The following is a 20,959-nucleotide window of genomic DNA, read 5'->3' as shown; positions in this document are numbered from 1 at the left end:
CGCCGTTTCTAGGCGCGGCGCGGGCCTCTGTGGCGGCGGCGGGAAGGGGCTCCCCGGCGGGAGCCGCGCTGCGGGCCGGCGGCGGCCGCGGGGGGGCCCCGAGGGAGCCGCTGCCGCCGGGACGGGAGATCCCCTTTCCCCGGTCCCCGCCCCGCTGCGGGCGCTGGGAGGGGGAGAGGAGCCGCCGCCTCCCGCGTCGCTGCCCTGGCGAGTGCCGGCGGCCTCGGTGCCCGCCGCCTCCGCAAGCCTCTGCCTTACACTCGTGTTATGCAGGAAACTATCGAAAAGTAATTCCCTGCGCGAGCTGTGAAACTGCGTCGTCTAATCTTGCACCGTTTCTCTGAATTTTGGGGGGCAGTAGTAGAAATATAAATGCTGTCTAATACTGACAGAGAAAATGCTACAATGACTCTTTGTTTGGTTACATTTCAAATATTGTTTTGCAGTCATAGCTTTTAAAGATGTATAAAGCTGAGCTTTACAGAAACTTTGTCCTAGCTGAGGTGAGATTTATTTTTTAACTTTAAAGATGGAGTAATATGCATCAAATGTAGGCATTATGACTTCCAGATGGAGTGTATGGATATCACAGTAATAGATACYTGGAAAGATAGGAAAAAGTGGTCTGTAATCTCTGTGTAATGCCAGAGTAGTCTGGTTGCTGGCTTGTAATCAAGCAGATTCCAATGGCAGAGCTAGTTGGGCCCAGAGAGCTGAATTTGTTTTGTTAAAAGCAGCTTTCTAAAGGCTCAGGGCTGCTGAAACACTTTGTTTAATATCATCATTTTGGTTCCATTTTCCATCTAACAACACTTTTCAATGAAGATCTTAATATGATTCTTTTGTCAGCTTTCATCTGTGGTTTATGGCAGCGGGAGAAGAAAGGGAAGGAGGAAATAAAATTTTAGTACAATGATGGAATAGATGTGCAGTTAAAGCATTTGGGRTTTGATGTGTGAGATATCATTCAAAAGGCAATACAGTTGTTGATCAAGTTCTGACCCRAATGGTTTGGGATGGAACTCAACTCTGTAGTCAAATTAATTGTGCAGAATGAATGTTCTTTTAAAACATAGTGTCTTTTGTAACAATCATAGACAAGGAAATTAGATAAAATTAAAAGCARTTCCTTCAATCTAGGTAAAGACTAATAATGAAAAATAGCTGTTGTAGTATATACTACCACTTGACTCCTGTTAAAAGGACTAAATATCTATGTAATGACAGTGCCAGCCAAAACAAAAGAAGTATGGCATAATTGTCTGCTTCTTATGAGCTTACCACAACTCTTATAAAAAAAAAATGGCTTAAAAAGAAGAAATTGAACCATTTCTAGTGTGGAAGCACTCTTTGTTGTTGTTGTTGTTATGTAGCCACTTCTTATTGGTATTATCTGTGATTTRATTTTTCTCTCTTGTTAGAGAGGTGCTGGAAGGGATTAGCCTACAACTGCTTATTGTGCTCTTGCTAGATACTAAGCTTTTATTGCAGAAGCACAGACTCCTAAACAACATTTAAAAAAAAATAGTAACAAAAGATAAATTTCAAGATCAAACTGTCTTTTATGAAAGAGGAGTTTCATGACAACAAGCTGTGGAGTTACCGTCTTTCAAACATTCCATTACCCTAAYGGCAATTTTTATTTAATAGACATTGCTAGAGTGGCCTTTTAAGAGAGGAAAATGTCTCAATTCACATAATTCTGATACTTAACTTATCTTTCATCTATAAAAGTTTAATTTCTGCATCAAAAGCACATTATAACAAGGTTTTCCAGTTGTTTGGGCATACAGGAATAYACCTGTGAAAGAGAATGTCATGTATTCAGCTCCCTCGAATATGCAGAAAATCTCAAGGCAAAGAAGTATGCGGATTATGGAGTCTGTTGTTAGAAAATGGTTTAATATTTTCCATTTCATATAGCTCATTTATGTATTTTGTTTAAGATGTCTTTATTCRCCTCATAATCCTAAATCATTTAAAATTATTATCAATGGTATGAAGCACTTCCATCTTTTGTATTTTTCYCATTTGTAAGTAAAAACCTCGATAATGTTCAAAATCCTGAAACAAAAAATCAAGAAATAAGCATTAATTTCACTAACTGTAATTTCAGTCATATTTTGCATTCTGTGAAAGATTTAATATTATCACTCTGAAATGGTGAAARGGACTGGTATGGAAGAAATCACTTTTTCCAGATCTCTTGATTTTTCTCTAGACTAGCACAGCTACTGCAAAATATCAAGGCATGCTTATAGTAGTAAGCGAAAGTATACAAGTAGCTTTATTCCAGCTTATAGGCGTGTTTTATTATGGGCAGCATTGGCAAAATTCCTGTGTTTGACATGTGCTTTTCATGGTTGAACCTTGTTTTTATTTTGCCCAACACAAATTGTTCAGGCTGAARTTTTCCATCTTGCATAAATCTGAGTTAGTCTGTTGAATCTTCATCAACCATGGTGTAGCCACATCCAGAAGTAATTTTGTCTAAGCATGACCTAAGACAAAACAATAATACTGTGATCTTAGAACCACAGAAAGTAAGAGTGAAACAAACTGAAAGATACCATCTAGTTTCTTTGGCTCCAAAGGAGAGTATCATTGTATTTTGCAAAAGGAAATTTCATGTCTATATTGTTTTTTGAAGTTAGAAAGTCTTCTGCAAACTTAGTGTTCTCTATAAGTTAGTTTTGTGTAACAAGTTAAATGAAAGTTTTTTGTTGTTGTTTTTGTTTTCTTTTTTTTACATTGCAAGTCAATCATAGTCTTCTGTGGACTTTAGGCCCCTATTTACTTCAAATGTATTTTACAACAAACATTTAATTTGCCTTAATTCAGTGTGAAAATTAAATTCACTGAACAACARACTTAGTAAATGGTATTTAAGTTTTTTTTTCTGTGATCACTGCATATTGTATATCTGTTAATGCTGTTGCAGCTTTTTTCTTTTTTTTTCGTATAGCATGGCAATAACAGCTGAAATTGTACATTTAGAATGATGCTCTAATTTACCTGTAACTAGCTAAAGTAATGTGAAATGCTTCTAAAGAGGTTATTGAGTCAACGGTGTGTTGAGGAATCTGTCACATGGAGTTTTTATTTCTTTTTCTTAGTGTCATCTGCCGGAGTCTATCAAATAGCAGCTATGGAATAAAAAGAAAATCATCGTTTCAAAACTTTCATCTCGTTTCCCGAAGTATACATCGCCCCTGCTATCCAAGTTCAAAATTTCAAAGACCTCTACTAAGGATATCTGTTCAGCTGTTCTCTTCTCTTAATCATCTTCCTATAAGGAAAACAAAACTTTTGTATGTAAAATACGGATTCCAGTCCCGCAGGAACTTTTGGCTAGCTAGACTAGCTTCAAGGCTTCTCAGACTTCGCTATCTTATATTAGGATCTGCTATAGGCGGTGGTTATACAGCTAAGAAGGTATTTATCTGTGGAGGCTACTATATGCATTTTGGTTTTGGGGCATTTCAGAACAGTATTTTTGGAGTCATTGTTYGGTTAACTAATGACAGTAAGAGTTTGAGGTGAGTGAAAACGAAACACATTGTTTAGAGAACTAGAATAGATTTAAAAGGACCTAAGTAGTATGGTTCTTATCTAAAAGGTGGTGGGTTAGTATGTTTTATACTAATGGATATATTATTTTCAGTAGATGTTTTCATATGCTTATCTATGTTCATTTCTTCTATTTCTGCTACTTTTTTTCCCCCTTTTCGTATTAGACGTACGATCAGTGGAAGGACATGATGCCTGATCTCGATGAATATAAGTGGATTGTTCCTGACTTCATTTGGGAGCTTGATGAACATATTGACTTAGGTATCACAAAAGCTAAAGTGTTACTCTGTAGCTAAAGATTAGCATATAGGACATAGGATCCCAATGTGTCTCTCTAATGGAGTGATATTTTTATAGCTCAATTTGAGTGAACTTGAATTGTTAAAGGGTTTGGGTTGTATTTTCCAAGGTATTTGTACCAATGTTTTTACAGGAAGAAATTAAGCGTCATTTAGTATTGAYATTCCATAATCTATCCTGTAACTTGAGAATGTATTCAATCCCACTTTATGTCTAGATTGAATGTATTAAATCCATTCAGACATGAACTTTCTRACATATTCAGAGGAGACTTTCAGCATGAATGGGGAACTTACGTTTTTGGCAGATTTTGGTAGAAGTATGTACAAAATTCTTTCTTTCTATGTGAGTGACTCCTATAAGGAAAAAAATATAAATAGATAAGAAAAAGATATGTAAAATTAACAGATCTAACTGAAAATGCACAAGAAATAGCGAAGCTACCTGACTACAACATTATCTTGAAGACACAGAATAAAGAAACAGAGAATGTGAAATTTAATTTTCCTGAATCTTCTGGTTACAGTAGTTTTCTAGCACATATTCTCTGATGAAGGATAGAAATATAAAGAAACAAACATGCAGTTACTTCTTATATATGCAGGATATTAAGGTGATTTTTAAAAAATATTTTTGAAGGCTTCACTATATGTATGAGTGGTATATAGATAAATGTAGAGAGTGATACAAATGTTTTCTTGTTTGTATTGTTAGTGAATGTGCATTTTTGTAGTGCTGTAAAACTAGTATGATTTTCTAAAGAATTACAATATTGGCTTATATATGAAATTGGAAAAGTAGTTTTCCCTAAAACTTGTGCAAAGTGGCCACAGTTACAGTGTCTTGTAAATCAGAAACACCATTTCCTAAGTAGATGGAAAAGTAATGTATGAAACATGGTGAAAAGTAGCAAAAAGTTTTACAGAATTTTWAAGTACATAAGGCAGCTAAGCTAGCAAGAAGTTCAAAGTCTAGAAAAGCAGTCCATTTTTCAGATATGRTAATGTTTCCCAACAGTAAGAGAATGTGTGTGTCGGGGGGAGGTGCACCCAGAAAGGAACTTTTAAATTTTTTATAACAGAACCCCCAAAAGCCATATATTGAAACACTTAATAAATTTGAGAGCCTAAGCTCTCAAAAAAAAAAAAGAAAAGAAAAGAAAAAATACTCATTAGTTCTTACCCTGTTTTCCTAGATAAACTTATCAAAGCCCTTCCTGATGCAGATGACCTTGCCAAACTTCTGCCTGACTTTGACAAGATTGGAGAGAGCTTCACTTCACTGAAAGGATTTTTTTCTCCTGGTGAGAACAATTTTTCAGCTTAGTTTTAATTTTGAAAAGGTATATTATTACAAGATAAGGTCACAGATACGTGTTTAGACCTAAAAGAAAGAGGATCCTGAAAATGCATGCCTTTCATTGAGTAGCTCATCTGAAAATGTTTTGGACACAGGTAAGTGTAATGTATTTTTAAAAGCAAGAATTCTAGTAGCAAGCACTGAAAACCAAAATGTGTAATGAATAGAAAACCAGAATTCTTATTCAACTCTAAACAAGTAGATTGAAAGCTAGATTGTTTCAGAGAGCTGGAAGTCTCCAGCTGGAGTTTGAAGAAGATGAGATTGGCACTGAACACTAAAGTACCATAGCTACTACAGGAGGACAGAGTTGGATTATTAAAGAATATGGTTCTTAAYGTTGAAAGCATGTGAAATAAGAGATCTGTAACTAAGATATTCTTTGGGGTTGAGTAATATTTTCCATTTGGATGCAGCTACAGAAGGACCTACTGGAAGTTCTGGCTTAGGTAGGGACTGCATTTCTGAGACAGCAGACCAAAGGAATGTGTAGGAGTTCTAAATGCTCCAGAAAAAAACAGTGGGATATATTGTCAATTCAGTGTGTCCACATATTAATAGGCAAAGTGTTTTTCAAATTTTAGGAGATTTAAATAATAGATTCCTGATCACTAGAGTTCTTTTTGAAAACTAGAAATTGTTTTGATCTTCATATCTTACTTATTTTGTAGCACAGCTCAAAATTTCACTCAGTCATTCTTGTAATAGAGTGAAAGATCCTTCCTAATGTATGTAAATAATTACAAATCCACATAAGTTTGTATTCATGAAAGATTATGTCCATGAGGTATGATAGCTGTTGTTCTAAGTGTGTTTATGAGACTATTTTTTTTCCACCTTATTAGAGAGTCAGAAAGCACTAAATAGGGATCAAGTTGAACAGTGAGCAGTTGATGACAATCTCCTATGTATTTTGGCTGTTTAAAATTGTAGTGTATTATTTACTGGGATGTTACCTATTGTAATGGAATTTATCATACTCACATGGGCATAGTTGCCATTTATGGTTGTGTAGTCTTCCAAATGAGAGAAAGCTCCCTCATCTTTGTTTTGCATTTTGTTTTGTATTTATAATTTTTATTTCCCCTCTTCTGCTGATTTTTCACAGGTTACAATTTGGTTAGTGAAGTCATAGGAGCTTCTGATCTGCTTCTGTTGTTAGGTGTGTAAAAGCCCTTTTTACTGCCCTTAACCTGCCTATTTAAAGCAAATTCTTAGAACACTGATGTACTAAGGCGGCGTGAATAGCATTGTRAACAGAACTATTTACAACAATTTAATATTGAATTAGAAATATCGTCCAATTGCTCTAAAAATACAGAGATCCCACTGTGAAAACGAATAGTTGATATTTCTCTGCCACAGTCCTTAGCAGATGGCTTTTATTTCAGAGATTTTTCAGAAGCTTGCTTGGAAACCTATGGCCTTACAGTAGGAAAGAGTATTCTTTTTCTCATTACAAAATGAAATTAGTACTATAATCTGATATCTAACAAAATGTATTTACTTAAAGAAATGATGTCAGAACTTGGATAGTCTAGCTGAAGTTGCCTATTCAGTTTTATAATAACTTAACCAATCTACTTTGTGACTCACTTACTAATTTTTCAGAGGAGTTTTAAACTGAATTTCTTTTTCAATTTCTTTACGTATGGTAAATTTCTTTGGGTTAATTGCAACTTCAAAGATTACTGATGTTATAATACTTAAGAGCTGAAACTCKTATTTTAAATTGATTAGTTGTAGTTTGAAAATTTTTGAGTGCRTTTTGGATGCTCTAATGAGTTTCTGTAATTATGTCCTAGGTTCTTCAGGAGAAACAGCATTCAGAGCTACAGACCAGGGATATGAAAATGACAAACAGTACAAGAAGGTAAATTATTCTCTTTCAAAGATARAAGTATCTTGACCATCAGGCATTTTTTGTTGAAAAGTGTTTCARTAATGAGATTTTGGGGATACAAGGCGGTTGTAAAAAAATCTTTCAAAATTATATCCTCAGGAACTTGGATTGTAATGAATGTGTCATTTTCAGTATTCTGTGTGCGTTTGTAATTTTCCAAGGCATGTTCCTTGTGGCACTTGAGCTTAGAGCTTGTTACTGATGTTTGTTTAGGCTTTTATAGTTATTTTGAAGCTTTTCCACTTGTAACCTGCTTTCCATTGGCACTTTCAAGCTTGTGATTCTTATTTCTGAATGTTTGCCTAGTAAAAAGCTTGTATTTCTTAAAGCAGTCTGTCCTTTTACTTTCTTTATTTAGAAAAATCTTTAAAACTTTTTTCTAATATTTTCTGGAAACAATTTTACTGTATTTTGATAACTAATAGGCTTACCATTTTTTTCATTTCAGTAAAGAAATTAAGTTTAATTTTTTTGCTCATGAATAGCAGTTCTTTATTAAATTGCTAAATTGCAACTTTTACTTACGSTATAAGACTTTTCATTTTGCCTGTGTACATTTAAAAAATTTCTAAACAAATTAACAGCAGCGATACATAGTAGGGAATTTATATTGTATTTATTTTTGCAACTGAAAACTTCCTAGCATTTGCTGAACTGTAAACGAGGCTTTTACATGAAAGACATTTCTACATGTGCAGGCATGTATGCATTTGTTCTGTGTTAATTCTGCATGTGAATGTGTAGTGAAACCTGTACAAACACCACTTTTTATACTCAGTTCTTCCCTTTGAAACAGTGACAGATTTCTTCATTAGAAATAAATACAGCTTTCTGTTACCCTCTTGTCAGTAAGCTSTGTGTGTGTATGTTTATATATACATATATATATGTGTGTATACATATATATATATAAAGTGCTGTTGTTTCTTGATTGATGGCTTAACACAGATTTCACTGTTTAAAAAATACTATTGATTTTTGAAGAATGGTTTYCTTAATTTATTGTTTTTGGTAGCTAAATTAGCTCAGTTTTGTGCTGAGCACCACTAATATCATTAATACTATTCTGTTTTTTTCAAATGCAGTGACCACTGCATTTTAATTTTGCCAGCAGAACTTTGGCTGAAAGAGGAAATATCAGCCCGTACTAAAGCAATATGATTTACAAAAACTTGATCTGAATAATTTTTATTATTCAAATACATCCAGCGTGTTACGCCTTCGAAGTGGTGTTTTACTAGTCAATATGTTCAGTTTTTGTGGTCATATTTCAAACAAGGCACTTATGTATACCTAACATAAAATAATCACTTGGTTTACTGGAAAGCAAGATTATTTGTTTTCTAGACAGTGGATTAGATCGCCTTTCTTCATAAAATGCTTTCCACTTCCAATCAATACTAGTTTAAGAATTGTGATTGTATGAATGAATAAAATGCTATAGCTTGATATTAAGTATATCTGATGGCTGATGAGCCTGTTTTCTTTGTGAAAAGATTAATAACTGAATAAAGATTTAAGAATTTCTCATTTGGAAGAATGCTTGTAGAATTGTTACTGAACATTGTCCTAAGATGAGGCTCTAAAARCTTTATGTAGGATGAGTCAGCAATGATTAATTACAGCAGTGTTCAGATAAGTAATTAAATAAATGGGGTTTAGGTYAGTTTCTGCTTGGATTAAATAAGAAATTTTCTTTTTAGAGAAAGMTAAGAGGATTATAGAGCTATAATTTAGTAAAATTTTTTATCATATTGTATATGTTTTGTACTGTGGGACTAGTTCAAACTGTTACTGAAATSGCAGTTTTTACTTCTTAGAAAATTGCTTTAAATTGTTTAGTGATCTTCAAGAAAATCTTTCTAAAGAATTTCAGCTCCCTCTTATGGCAAGCAGTTTCTGTAGCTTAGCCTAGTTTTAAAGAAAACTTGTAGTTGTTATAGCCATGATGAAGTGGGTGTGAAAATGTGATTCAATAATTGATTTGAGATGTAAAAGATAGGTAAATAAATAGTTCTGTATGTGTTATTCAAAACTGACAGTACAAACCTTTCTGTGCCTTTGATGCTTTGATAAAATATCAAAGTATCAAAGTTGGGTGGGGAAACCTGATCCACTCTTAAGGATTTGGCAATACTTAAACTGCCTTCATCAGCCAGCAGAGGGTCACCTGCAGTAAACAGTATACAGGAACTGCAGTTCTTCAGTAGCCAACTGATGGAGAAGGAAAAAGAGGCTTTGATAAGGAATACCGCATACCACTTGACTCAGGTAACAGTTCTGCTCTTTAAGCAGCAGTTCAGATAGACCTGAAAATAATGCTGTACTATTATGTTCCAGTTCTATGAAATAGTCTGTCTAGCATCTGTTGCAACTTTCAGAAAACTCATGACCTATTTGTGTTCTAAATTCTTGTAACTTTCTTTTTTGTATTGATAAGTTGCTGGCAATTAATAAGTTCTTTAGGGCAGACTCCCTACTAATTATTTCCCTGCACCTTGCTTGACTGGTGTCCAAATGGGCAGGAAAATAACGGAAACTCTACARTCTTTGTTAYTCCTTTTAGCTTCAGTCCTCGGTTAGTAATCCGTTAAGTCCTTCTCAAGCAGCTTCGGTTCCAAACTGAAGGGTTCTATTTAAAATACTTATTTTGTAATTTACATAATATAAAAGGTCTACACGGTCTTGCCTGAATTTTGTGTCCACACAAATACAAAAAAAAAGTTAGCTTGAGAATAGTAATGGAATATTCCAGAAGTAGTTCTGGAGTGACATGCATTGAAAGGAAAAATAAAAAACTACATGCTGATGTAATTTGTAGGTGAATTAAAAAGGGTTGAGCTAATYACATTAACAAATGAATGGCTCTTAAAAAACATTAAGAAAACATTTTCTGCKCCAAGTTAAGACATCTGAAGTGTGGACAGTAGTACCTCGGTGTAAGGAAGTTATAGCCATCAGGTGTAGCTTATTTCAGTAATGTAAGTAGCCTTCCAGAACATACACAACACAAAAAATTGGTGCTCATATCCTTGTAAATTCCTGCTTGTCAAATTCTAAGGTGTTTTCAATATATGTGTAATCTGTGTTTAGCCAACWGATTGTCTGTCACAACAGGCTTTTTAATCATTTTTTAATGTTATTTGTTTTATTCTTTTGTATGAGGTAGGCAACAAAATTCCTTTAATTTCCTCTTTGCTCYTCTTCACTGCACACATATGTTCTCAACTTAATATGGAAGATTTTCAYGCTAAATATTTTGAGTAAATACCTTCATCATGGTTTTCACCTCTTTTCCTTCTTCAGAATTTAATTCTTTTTCCTGCAGGGCTTTCCTGTGGCTTAACTTTTCTTTTGAAAGGTCTCACTGAAATCAGTGGGAGTTAGTGAAAGGAGACAAGTTAAAGATCCAAGTAACAACTGRGCCTTAGTTGGAACATAAATGCTGTACTCATGAAGAACTCTTAGCAGATAGTTATACTCAGCTGAACTGCGATATATTAACACTTAATGTAAAATAATGTCTGTGTCATTTTGATTTGAAAAAAGTATAGGCAGAGTGTAGGCACTAGTTTTGACTTATTTGGTCTTATCATGCATCTAGATTCTCTTGTTGTCTTTCCCGAGTTTGTTACTCTGCAAGTCTGTCAGCTAGTGTTATTTTCCCTTATATTGTTTCTTTGATAATGGGAATACGATTATAGACAATTTTAGACCCCATTGACCAGCATTGCTTTTTTTTGCCTAGATAAAATTCTTTAAARTAAATACAAATTTTACACTGGAATGGTTGGTATGACAGGGGAGGAAACAGTGGTAATGTCCACTGACACAGAGGTAACCATTCTTCTTTGTGCTCTGGTTTATACCAGTGTAGATGTTGTATGTGCTGTTTTATGCTATTCAAGATTGTWGGGCTTTCTTAATTGTAATTGATAGAATAAGAAAATAGAAAAGTGAAAGAAATAACATTGTTGACTGATATGCACAAAGAGGAGGAGAATGTTGTGAAAATCAACCTCAGAATTATATATRTATTTTTTAATTTGAATGTTTTATTTAGATGGGTTAATTTTATTTCTAGAAGTTTTTTTGTACTTCACTATGGAAAAAGATATTTGGAGCAGATATCCAATTGAAAGTAATTGCTTTATGTTTTATTTTTATTTTTATAATGCCTCTTAAATACTAAAAGGTCTTTATGGCAGATTTTGTTCCCCATCACACACCCCCATATCTGTCTCATAGCATAATTTTTTAAAGAGGATCTATCAGATCACATGGAGAACTTCATTTGTCAACTGGTAAAATACCTGTAAAATTCTTGTAGTAGTTTAGTGCAGCCAGGGGGTGTTTCACTTTCTTGTTGTATGGAAATGAAACTACATGGCTAGTGCCTTGTATTTTGCCTCTTTTTTGACATAATTCTAAGGTGTTTTCTAGTCCAGCAATGTAAATATTAGTTAATACCTAAAGTACTTCAATAAAATACAAATTTGAAGATTTTTCTGTTCTTGCAATACTATACAAATCACTGTTAACACAAATGTTTGAATTTGGTCATTTGATTGTGTCTTTCTGCTTTTACCTATTCTCTCTTATGTGGTTTATCCTTAAGTGTACATGCCTATGTGTGTGKTTTTTTGTAACAAATACATAATTTGATTGTAGACATCTTGAATACTTTACATAAAAGTTCTATTTCAGGATTTGTTTTGATTCCTTTGATACATGTTTTTAAATCTTTTATTGAATGTTTTCGTAGAAGAAAATACAGTATTTTTAAACTGACTTTATTTAAATAACTCATTAATACTTCTATCTGTGTTCTCTGGAATAAGTTGTAAATAAAGTTCCAGTGAAAGCTGTCATAGCATCTCTGAATCAGCATGGACTTTTTGAAAGACAACTTACTGTTGCAAGATTATTTGGTATGGAAGGAGAAAAGAAGAAAACTAAGCTTCACAGAAATGCTCAATGAGTAAACAAATAAACATTGAGTTTCAGGGATTTTTAAGAGATCAGGAAGAATTATGASAGGAATAATTTAAACTGCAGTGTGCTATAACTGAGCAAGAGATTTTATTTGCTTCAGAAACTGTTTTACTTTTCCTAGCTTGAAGCTTAAGTAGCAGGACAAAGAACATTGTGTTGCTGACAGCAAGAACAAAATAAGAACTTGCATGTTACCAACACAGTCAATCCTATTGCCTGTTGTGCACAAATTTGTGTAGCATATTAAAAATATAATGTTGAAATACTTGCATGGTTAAGTTGTGAAAAATAACTGATACTGAAGAATTTTTGGTATGAATAATTAAAATGGGAATGCTGAATCCTTTTAGAATATCTTAAAGACAGAGTAGTTGTTTTTTTTTTTTAAATTTAAATGCTGAATTAAAGTTGAATTTTATTATAAAATGTAGCTAAATGTTTATAGTAGCTAAATGTTCTATTCTACCTGGATTTGCAAAATGCATGGTTTTGCTAGCTATATCCAGTCCCAGCTAGCTAGCAAGAGATCTTGCAAATGAAATTTCCATTTCGTTTGAACTGACCCATTCATTCCTGTTTTTCGTCTGTCTTTGTCATGCCCTTTGGTTTAACTTTGTTCTCCTTACACCACAAATTTTTCCTCTCCTTTTTATTATAAACTCATGGCAGGGCCTGCTTGGTGAACTCATTCTGTTACAACAACAAATCCAGCAACATGAAGAAGAAGCACGCAGAGCTGCTGGCCAATATAACACGGGCTCTTCCCAGCAGAAGCGAAAGGTGATGGCTTAAGGGACAATATTTGCTATATTCACACTAATCAAACACTTCAGCCTCCTGCATTTGAGCTAGGAGAGTCTAACTTTAATGAAATTGTGGGCCCAAACAATTATTACAGCCAACTTTACTACAAGTATATAGTCCTGTTTCAGTTTAACCTAATTGCATTTAAAGCATAGTGTTAAAAGCAGGGAAAGTTCTTTGTGTAACTCTTTCTGAAATTGTATGTTCTCTACCTCTATAAAAATATTTATAGTTCTTATATTAAAAATGGATTTAAGGAAAATATTTGAATAGCCATACAAGTTTCTCTACTGCTTCATGCAGCAATGTCTTGTAAGAATATAGGTATTCACAGGCAATATTTCTCTGGGAACATTTTTTTCTACTTTCTACTGTAACCAATCTGATAATGGCAGCAGCTTCTTAGAAGCAGTATTGCACAGGCATTTGAATATTGCAGTTAGTAGCAATCTCTGCAATATATACGTCAAGGATGTTTTCATCTACTCTAGTACTTCATCTACTGTAAAGCACAGTTTATCTCGATACAGTATGACTGTTGCACATGATTTTACTTAATTTAAGCTCTAATCTTTTTGCTCAAAATGTAGCAAATGAGATGAATTGGAAATGCTTCCTAAATTGGGAAGCTTCTTTGCTAGTTTTTTTCTGTTCCTAAAAAAATCTTTCTGTTTCCTCATGTTTTTGAATAGTTTTAGATTTGAACAGTGGATACAGAACTATATCTTTTGTGCATCTGAAGATATATTCCACAGAAAGAGGATCACAGTATATGTGAATTAAACTTTTAGATACAGTGCTGCATTACCATTCTTTTTTAGTAGAGTGTCTGAGGAAATCACTTTGTTCTTTGAAACTGAATATCATATTAAATTCAAGTATTTTACTGACTTGCCGTGATTTAGAATTATAACCCTTGATTACTCTAAACTAATACTCTTCCTTTAACAATGATGATAAAAAAAATAACAAAAGGCAATCTTTTTTTCACTTTCTAAATTTATTTAGCTAATATCTTCTCTAGATTTAAAATAACACTGATGCATTTGGAGGTTAGGTTTAGCTCATGGAGGTTCTATCCCCGTACAGGCCACTTGTTTGAGGATTGGACTAGATGATCTCCAGAAGTCMCTTCCAACCTTACCAATTCTATGATTCTAAGTGAGGGAAATAAGGCATTAAGAGATATAAATGTTATTGGAAACCTGAAACTGCCACCRAATGTTATTTTGTCCTCAGTGGTGAATCTAAGCACTGAATAATGAAATATTATGGAAATACAATCTTTTGAGATGCATTTTATCTCAAATGGTGTCATATAAAAGTAGGGGGGAGAGATCTTTTAATTCCCTTTCAGTTGAGCACTTTACAAGAAAAGCCTAGGTATCTTCAGTGGTACAAATGTTCTTACTCTTTTATTGTTGAGGGTAACTCCTTCAGGCTTTTTCAGTTCGTATACTGTGTATTGAGAAGCTGGGGTTTAGAATTGTAGCTTGAAGGTTATGATAAGTATATAAACATGTAAAAATTACTGAAAAACAATACAGTATTTGATCACTTAAAAATGTGTCTACATACTAAAAGGCATTAGAAAAGAAAAGGTGGACTTGATATTATATCTAATCTTTTGGAAGTTCTACCTTGTTATCACTTTCTTGCAAATAATTTTATGGCTTGGGAATTGTAGAATAAGTTTAAGGGCTGTCCCTGTAAATGCTCTCCTGTCCTACAATGGCAGGTATTCAGTGTTGAGAACCTTGCATATAAAATCTCTAATTTAACTTTCAAGTGTGCTGTTTGGTATATATGCCTAATGAAAAGGAATATGTCTTGTTTGTCACACTAATCTTTTTGCTTGAAACAAATTGAAAGATATGGTAAACAATTTTCTTTAGCACCTTGACATGAGGATATAACTTAAAGATTCCAATCATTGATCTATATTTTCCCTTGAAAAAATAAATTRTTACTGTCATTGAAATAAATCATTTCCTGCCCTTTTGGCATGAATTATGTTGAATTCATTTATGCCCCCATAATTAGCTTTGTTTATTTGTAGCCTAATTCACTTGCCTGCCTGCCTACTAGAGAGCATGATCATTTCATTGCTATTCTTTAAATTCTTATTACCTGATTTACTTAAGTTTTCCATTTTAATTTAATTCTTCAATATTAAATCTTATTTCAGTTGTAGATTGAATAGTAATGAGATATACCAGTAACACTTCTCACTTACAATCATGAGACAGTATTAAATAAATATTTTTTTTTTGTCAGCCTGTTGGTAAATACTTAGCAGGAATTCGCATGGCTGCTTCTGGAAATCATTTGCTACTTCAGCGGATGTTCAATTTTGAATTATTCTCTGGCTAGCAAATATGGTAAATATGGTTTCAAAAGTACCTGATTTTCAGAAGCATTTATTTTATACAATGTGCGACAAAGGTTGCTGGAAAGCAATTGCTGTACAAAATTAGTATCTCTATAAAAGAATACAATGAATGCTTTTAATATTCTTAGTAAATAGGTATCACTTGATTTAAATTTGCCCTATGGTTTTTTCTTCATAATTGTTATGGTGGCATTGGRAAAAGAAGGAATACACTGGACATACAAAACATTGAATTGGGTCAAGCAAATAAATTGATAAGTATGTATACACATATATGTAATAGTTGATGTGTTTTCTAATGAATGGGAATCATAGATTAGGCATGTATGACTATTAATACTTCATAATGTTATGGTAGTTGTAGCTTTTATTGGCTGAAAAATGTTTAGCGATGTTATGAACTATATACTTCAAATACTCAGTATGCTAACTGCAACTGAGTGTTCAAAGCACACTCGAACCAAATGCTGAAGCATATACATCATTCTAGAGATGTTCATTATATCTGACATAACATACCTAATTGTCCTTGTTAGAATTACTGTGTAGTACTAGGTAATTTTTTCCTGCAGACCATGCAACATGTATCTGAGTGCAGTATTTTTGTTTGCTGTATTTAATATTAGTGCACTACACRTAAGACAAGTGCACATGAGAGCAGTTAGAGCCCATCTGTCTATACCTACTTCAGAGATGCATCAAGGCTCCAGAAATATTTTCAGGAATAGTTTGCTTAAGAGCAAAGAGTGGAAAAATGTTAGCTGCTTTGAGAACCTACACTGCATGGAAACACTTTGTTTTCCTTTTCTTCCCTGTAGTTTCTTGTTTTTTCTAATTCCCATACTTCACCATTTTCTTTGCCTATTTTTATTTTCCCCATATGTCTCCAAGATGTTTAAAGTGTGTGTATTTGTAAAAGATTATTTGCGTATACCATATTGTTGCTGCAAGCATCAAGTTGTTTGTGTGATAAGCTCATCCTGTCTATAATTCACTCTTGCTATCACTGAACYAATTAGCAGAAGTGATAAGGAAATAAATTTGCAGCACCTCTCCTTTGCTGTCTAAAGGAATCTGATAATATAATTGGACATAGGGACATAGATGGGACTGTCAGCTGGGATTGCCTGCTGCAAGGTGCATACACGAACCTTTGTATTACAATTTAGTATCTTAATGTCAATTGCTGTGCATGTGATTTTTTTAATCTGTAACGTGTGCAATTAAAGTAACTAAATCGATTTGTGACTTCTAAATGATCATTATTCTCTGCATGTTAAATGATGTGCTCTTTCTGATGTGAACCTAATCTGAGATGCAAGTGTTACATAACCTTTATTTTCAATTTGAGATTTTTACCTGTATCATTCTTTTTCGTAATTGTTTTGATTATCATTTTTGTAAATTAATATTTTCYGTCAGTCATTAGGTTTATGTTGCTTATAAGTATTTATCTGATAAGAATTTGTATTGCACCATTCATGCTTTTGTCCTTGTGTTATTAAATATGGGTTGTTTTGAACATCTCTGTTTTTATTACATCTTCTTGAAGAATGTATTTTTTTAATACTTAACTAAGAATGTCTCTGATTGCCCGATCTTTGTATTTCTGCCCTGAAATTTGAAATGTTTTGAATTATTATAATGTCTCCTAATTTTTTCCAGTTTTTAATGTCATCTAAATGATTGTAAAATAACCCTTCAAGACTATCCTGACTAACTACAATTTGTGAAGTTAAACGTGCGTGTTTAGGATTGCAGTTTGAAAAACAAATATGAAGTAAGAATCCACTCAACTTCCAGAAATAGTGAAGATTTAGTTGAAAATAATTTTTATAGCMAACAGGTGTTCTAGTGATTGCATCCTATAAAGATTGTTTTTATTCCAAATATGAACGTACAAGAACCTGTCTGACTGCTAAATTACATGTAAGCCAGTGGCCAGAAAACTTTGAGCACTCAATAAAGTTTTGCTTCAACGTAAACCCACTTTCCCATTATGAAGTCTTGAATGGTTAGTCTTTGCATTTGCATGCAATGGGACTTAGAAATTTCTTCATGAGATCCTCCTGTTGCAAATGGAACTTTTCCATCAGCTTTAAATCTCAAATGTTAACTGAAGAATTTAGTTACTTTAAGATGCATGTAAAGTCAGCTTTCTTACGTGTAATGAAGCTTTGAGTTTGTGATTTGGTTACTTGCAGTGGATAAACTAAAAGGTGTCAGGAGTCATGATTATTTTTCTTTGTAGGTTTCTGACAAAGAGAAGATTGACCAACTTCAGGAAGAACTTTTACGCACTCAGGTGACTTTTCTGAGTTATGAGCGTCTTAAGTAGAAGTTTGTGTACATCAGCTTCAGATTTACTAAACAAAAATAAACCTGAAATGTAAGGTATTTGAGGAAAATTAAGATTTTCTTAATTATTGTTGAATCTTCATCAGTACAGAGAGCTAACCRTGTTGGCTCAGACCAAAGGTCCATGCTGTCTATTATTCTTTCTCTAGCAGTGACTGACAGCATAGAAGAGACCAGTGTAAGAGTAGGGCGAATGTGTAATCATTCTTTCTCTTAATACTTTCCTCACCTGCAACACTATGTATCTCTGAAAGGTAAAGTAAGACAGAAGTGTTGTCTTGCCTCTGCGCAATTGTGATATTCTACTTTTCAACTTAAAATGGATGTTAAATTTACTTCTAATGTTTTACAGTTCTGTTTTGCAACTTAAGTGTTATATATACACATCCAACTGTGGTATCTTGTGTGTTTAATGGGCACATTTTGTTGCGGAAAGGAAATAAGTTTGTTTCGCAGGAAGAACTCTGGTTGCTTAATGACACTAAATTCTGTCTGACTGAAAATCTGTAGCTTCTCTGAAAGTGATGCTTGTTTAAATATTGATTTGTGCATCCTCGAGTTTGAACTTTGTGGTTTTATTAAAACTTCTGAAGTCAAGGTGTTGAAGAAAAAATTCCTAATAGTCTTCTCTTTATTGCCTTGTTTTTTAATAAACTTCAGTGATTATGCAGGTTTTTGCATTTTTGAAAGACTTTTCTGAAGGGTAATGTACTTTTCATTGGAAGAACTTGCTTGTGTGATCTGTTATTTCCATAATTACAATAGTATATTTGTACCACTATTTTGAAGCTCAAATACCAACGAATGCTGGAGCGATTAGAGAAGGAGAACAAAGAATTAAGAAAATTGGTACTGCAAAGAGATGACAAGGGAATTCATCAGAGGAAGTTAAAGGTACTTATGTGTTACACATCAGCATAGAAATATAATTATACCATGGATTTCATCATGTTGTTCTAAATTTTATTTGGTAATTTGTATTTGAACTTCTAACATTTGTTTTAGCATGTCTATATATTAAAATGTTACTTAGCTAAAAAAAACTTAAGGCACTTACAAATCTGTTTTTCGAACTACATGACTTTTGAAAGTAGTTTCAGGTGAAGAGCACAGAGAGATTACTAGTTCTTACTAAATAAATTGCTTAAGTAGATAAGAAATATCGGTTGGACTCCCTGATGTAGCTTCACTGCATTTGATAATAAATATGCTTCCAGCTCTTTATATACACATAGTCCAATAACTTCACACCTTGTAGTGTGTCTTATTAAAAGTGGTAGGAATATAGTTATGAAGTTAGGAAAGCATGTTTTAATGGCACTGTATAAATCCAGAGAGTTCTGGCTAAGTGTGTTTTTGCTTTTGTTTGMCAACATTGTGAGCACTCTAAAAATGGGACATTTTCTGTCTGTCTTTGCATGTCAGATGCTGATCACTGTGGATCTTCTTCCTTCCTCTAGAAACTAGAAGACAATGAGTTCATTTCTTATTTTACTGACTGAGATTAATGGTTTTGTGCTCTTTTGTATATGTACTGTTGAGCCAGCCAGAAACTTAAGTCTGGACGTTTAATGGAAGGAACTCAGTTCACCTTCCTAGCTTGGAACCTGTGAAGTCTGAGTGCTCTTGCTTTGTTATGCTTTGTGTAACACCCCTCACTTTGCAAATATGTACRCTGCTCTTTCAGTAAGGTGCACTTAGAACTGCAGCATTTTTGTCCACAGAAGACAGGCTTACTTTGTTTGTTGGAAATTGAAGTTTGTTCAGAGATYTGTGCTGCAGTAATATAGCATAGAATTCAAATGCTTAGGAGAGAACAAACACATTTTTACAGAACATATAGATGATTTCTTCTGAAATTCAGTCTTTGTTCTGTCAATTAATGGAGTGTTCCTTCTTTGTTTTTGTTTTGTTTTTTTTAGAAATCTTTGATTGATATGTATTCTGAAGTACTTGATATCCTGTCTGATTATGATGCCAGCTATAACACTCAAGATCATCTACCTCGAGTAAGTAAGAATTCAAGGTATTTGCACTTTTAGTAAAAATTAGTGCTTTATGGAGAGGATAGGTTGTGAAAGCAAGTTATTGGTGCTGGCATATGCATTTGAAATGCAACTTGGTCGTAATTTTTACTGGAAGATCAGTCTTGTAATTGAAAAGAATATTTAGGTATATTCCAGAACAATTCAGAGTCAGAGCTAGATTGTTTTCTTGTAACTCCAGCATTTTTCCTTGAGACATATCCTCTATTTCAGATGTGACAAGACTAACCCATGGAAGTACACTGAGTGGGTCCCAAATCACAGATAAAATTTGATCTAGATATTGCTGTTGTGCTCAGCCTTTGCTTTTAAATGGTATGAGTTAGGGCACCTCAATATTCTCAGCACTGTGAAATGAGTATGATTTTCAGAGTGTATACAAGTGGAGCTGAGAATGTAAGGTACCCCCTAATCATTTCCCACAGTGGTGCTGCCATTGGAAGGGGGAATTGAGAAGGGGTTTGGCTAGACTCTCTTATGTGGGAGAGAGAGGAATGCTTCCTGTGTGCACAGCCTCCTGTAGTACCTAGAGGAATGTAGGAAGATAGGGTGATGACAGCAACTCATCAGAATTTAGTGTTCTCTGTTTCTCTGGCAAATGCTGCTTCCGTACGCTCTTCAGTGTTTCACGTTGCTGAAAGGAGTTGGCAGGAGCAGAGAAGAACTGTCAGTCATGAGAATGACAAGCACTCCTCTTCTTCATCAGATATCCTGGCAGATCAGGCTCCTAGCTGCTGATTGGGTTGTACTGGCTTAAGCAAAAGTGAAAGTTTTTGCATGACTAAAATTAACATTCCTCCAAGGATTTYGCATTTAAAGCAGAGCCTTTATTATCAAACATAATGCAGCCTATATTGATAGGAATTAGTGAATTTTTTTAATCAGTTTTTATCCAAGTTTCCAAAATGTTTTGCTGAAAGCTAATGGTTGTTTAAACTTTTACTTAAGGTGGTAGTTGTTGGAGATCAAAGTGCGGGAAAAACCAGTGTATTAGAAATGATTGCCCAAGCTCGCATATTCCCTCGAGGTTCTGGGGAGATGATGACACGTTCCCCTGTTAAGGTAACAAATGCATCATAATCTCTGTTTAATGAAATCTGTATGAACGTTTGGTTGTAAAATGGCCTCTAATCGAGTGAGTTGTTGCAGTCAATGACAAAACTGGATGGAGAGGAACCTCGTGAGGTTCAACAAGGGCAAGTGCAGAGTCCTGCACCTAGGGAAGAATAA

The 20,959-nt window shown here is 34.0% G+C and overlaps 1 protein-coding gene across 1 annotated transcript in view; it reads left to right on the top strand.

Annotated features, from left to right (window-relative positions):
* Positions 1-3,355: 3,355 nt before the first annotated feature.
* Positions 3,356-20,959, top strand: part of OPA1 (OPA1 mitochondrial dynamin like GTPase) — a 56,879-nt gene continuing 39,275 nt past the window's right edge. The window contains exons 1-10 of the mRNA XM_085298674.1: positions 3,356-3,435; positions 3,738-3,834; positions 5,069-5,176; positions 6,341-6,394; positions 7,038-7,105; positions 12,800-12,910; positions 17,578-17,631; positions 18,474-18,578; positions 19,607-19,693; positions 20,678-20,791. Coding sequence (XP_085154800.1) covers positions 3,759-3,834; positions 5,069-5,176; positions 6,341-6,394; positions 7,038-7,105; positions 12,800-12,910; positions 17,578-17,631; positions 18,474-18,578; positions 19,607-19,693; positions 20,678-20,791 — 777 coding nt within the window. The 5' untranslated portion in view covers positions 3,356-3,435; positions 3,738-3,758. The remainder of the gene's footprint in view (positions 3,436-3,737; positions 3,835-5,068; positions 5,177-6,340; positions 6,395-7,037; positions 7,106-12,799; positions 12,911-17,577; positions 17,632-18,473; positions 18,579-19,606; positions 19,694-20,677; positions 20,792-20,959) is intronic.

This window comes from Rhea americana, unplaced genomic scaffold (assembly GCF_003343005.1).
Source record: "Rhea americana isolate MKP2758 unplaced genomic scaffold, rheAme1 scaffold_14, whole genome shotgun sequence".
Lineage (NCBI taxonomy): Eukaryota > Metazoa > Chordata > Aves > Rheiformes > Rheidae > Rhea > Rhea americana.
Note: the sequence above shows the minus strand (reverse complement) of the source record. Positions and strands in the feature narration are given on the sequence as shown.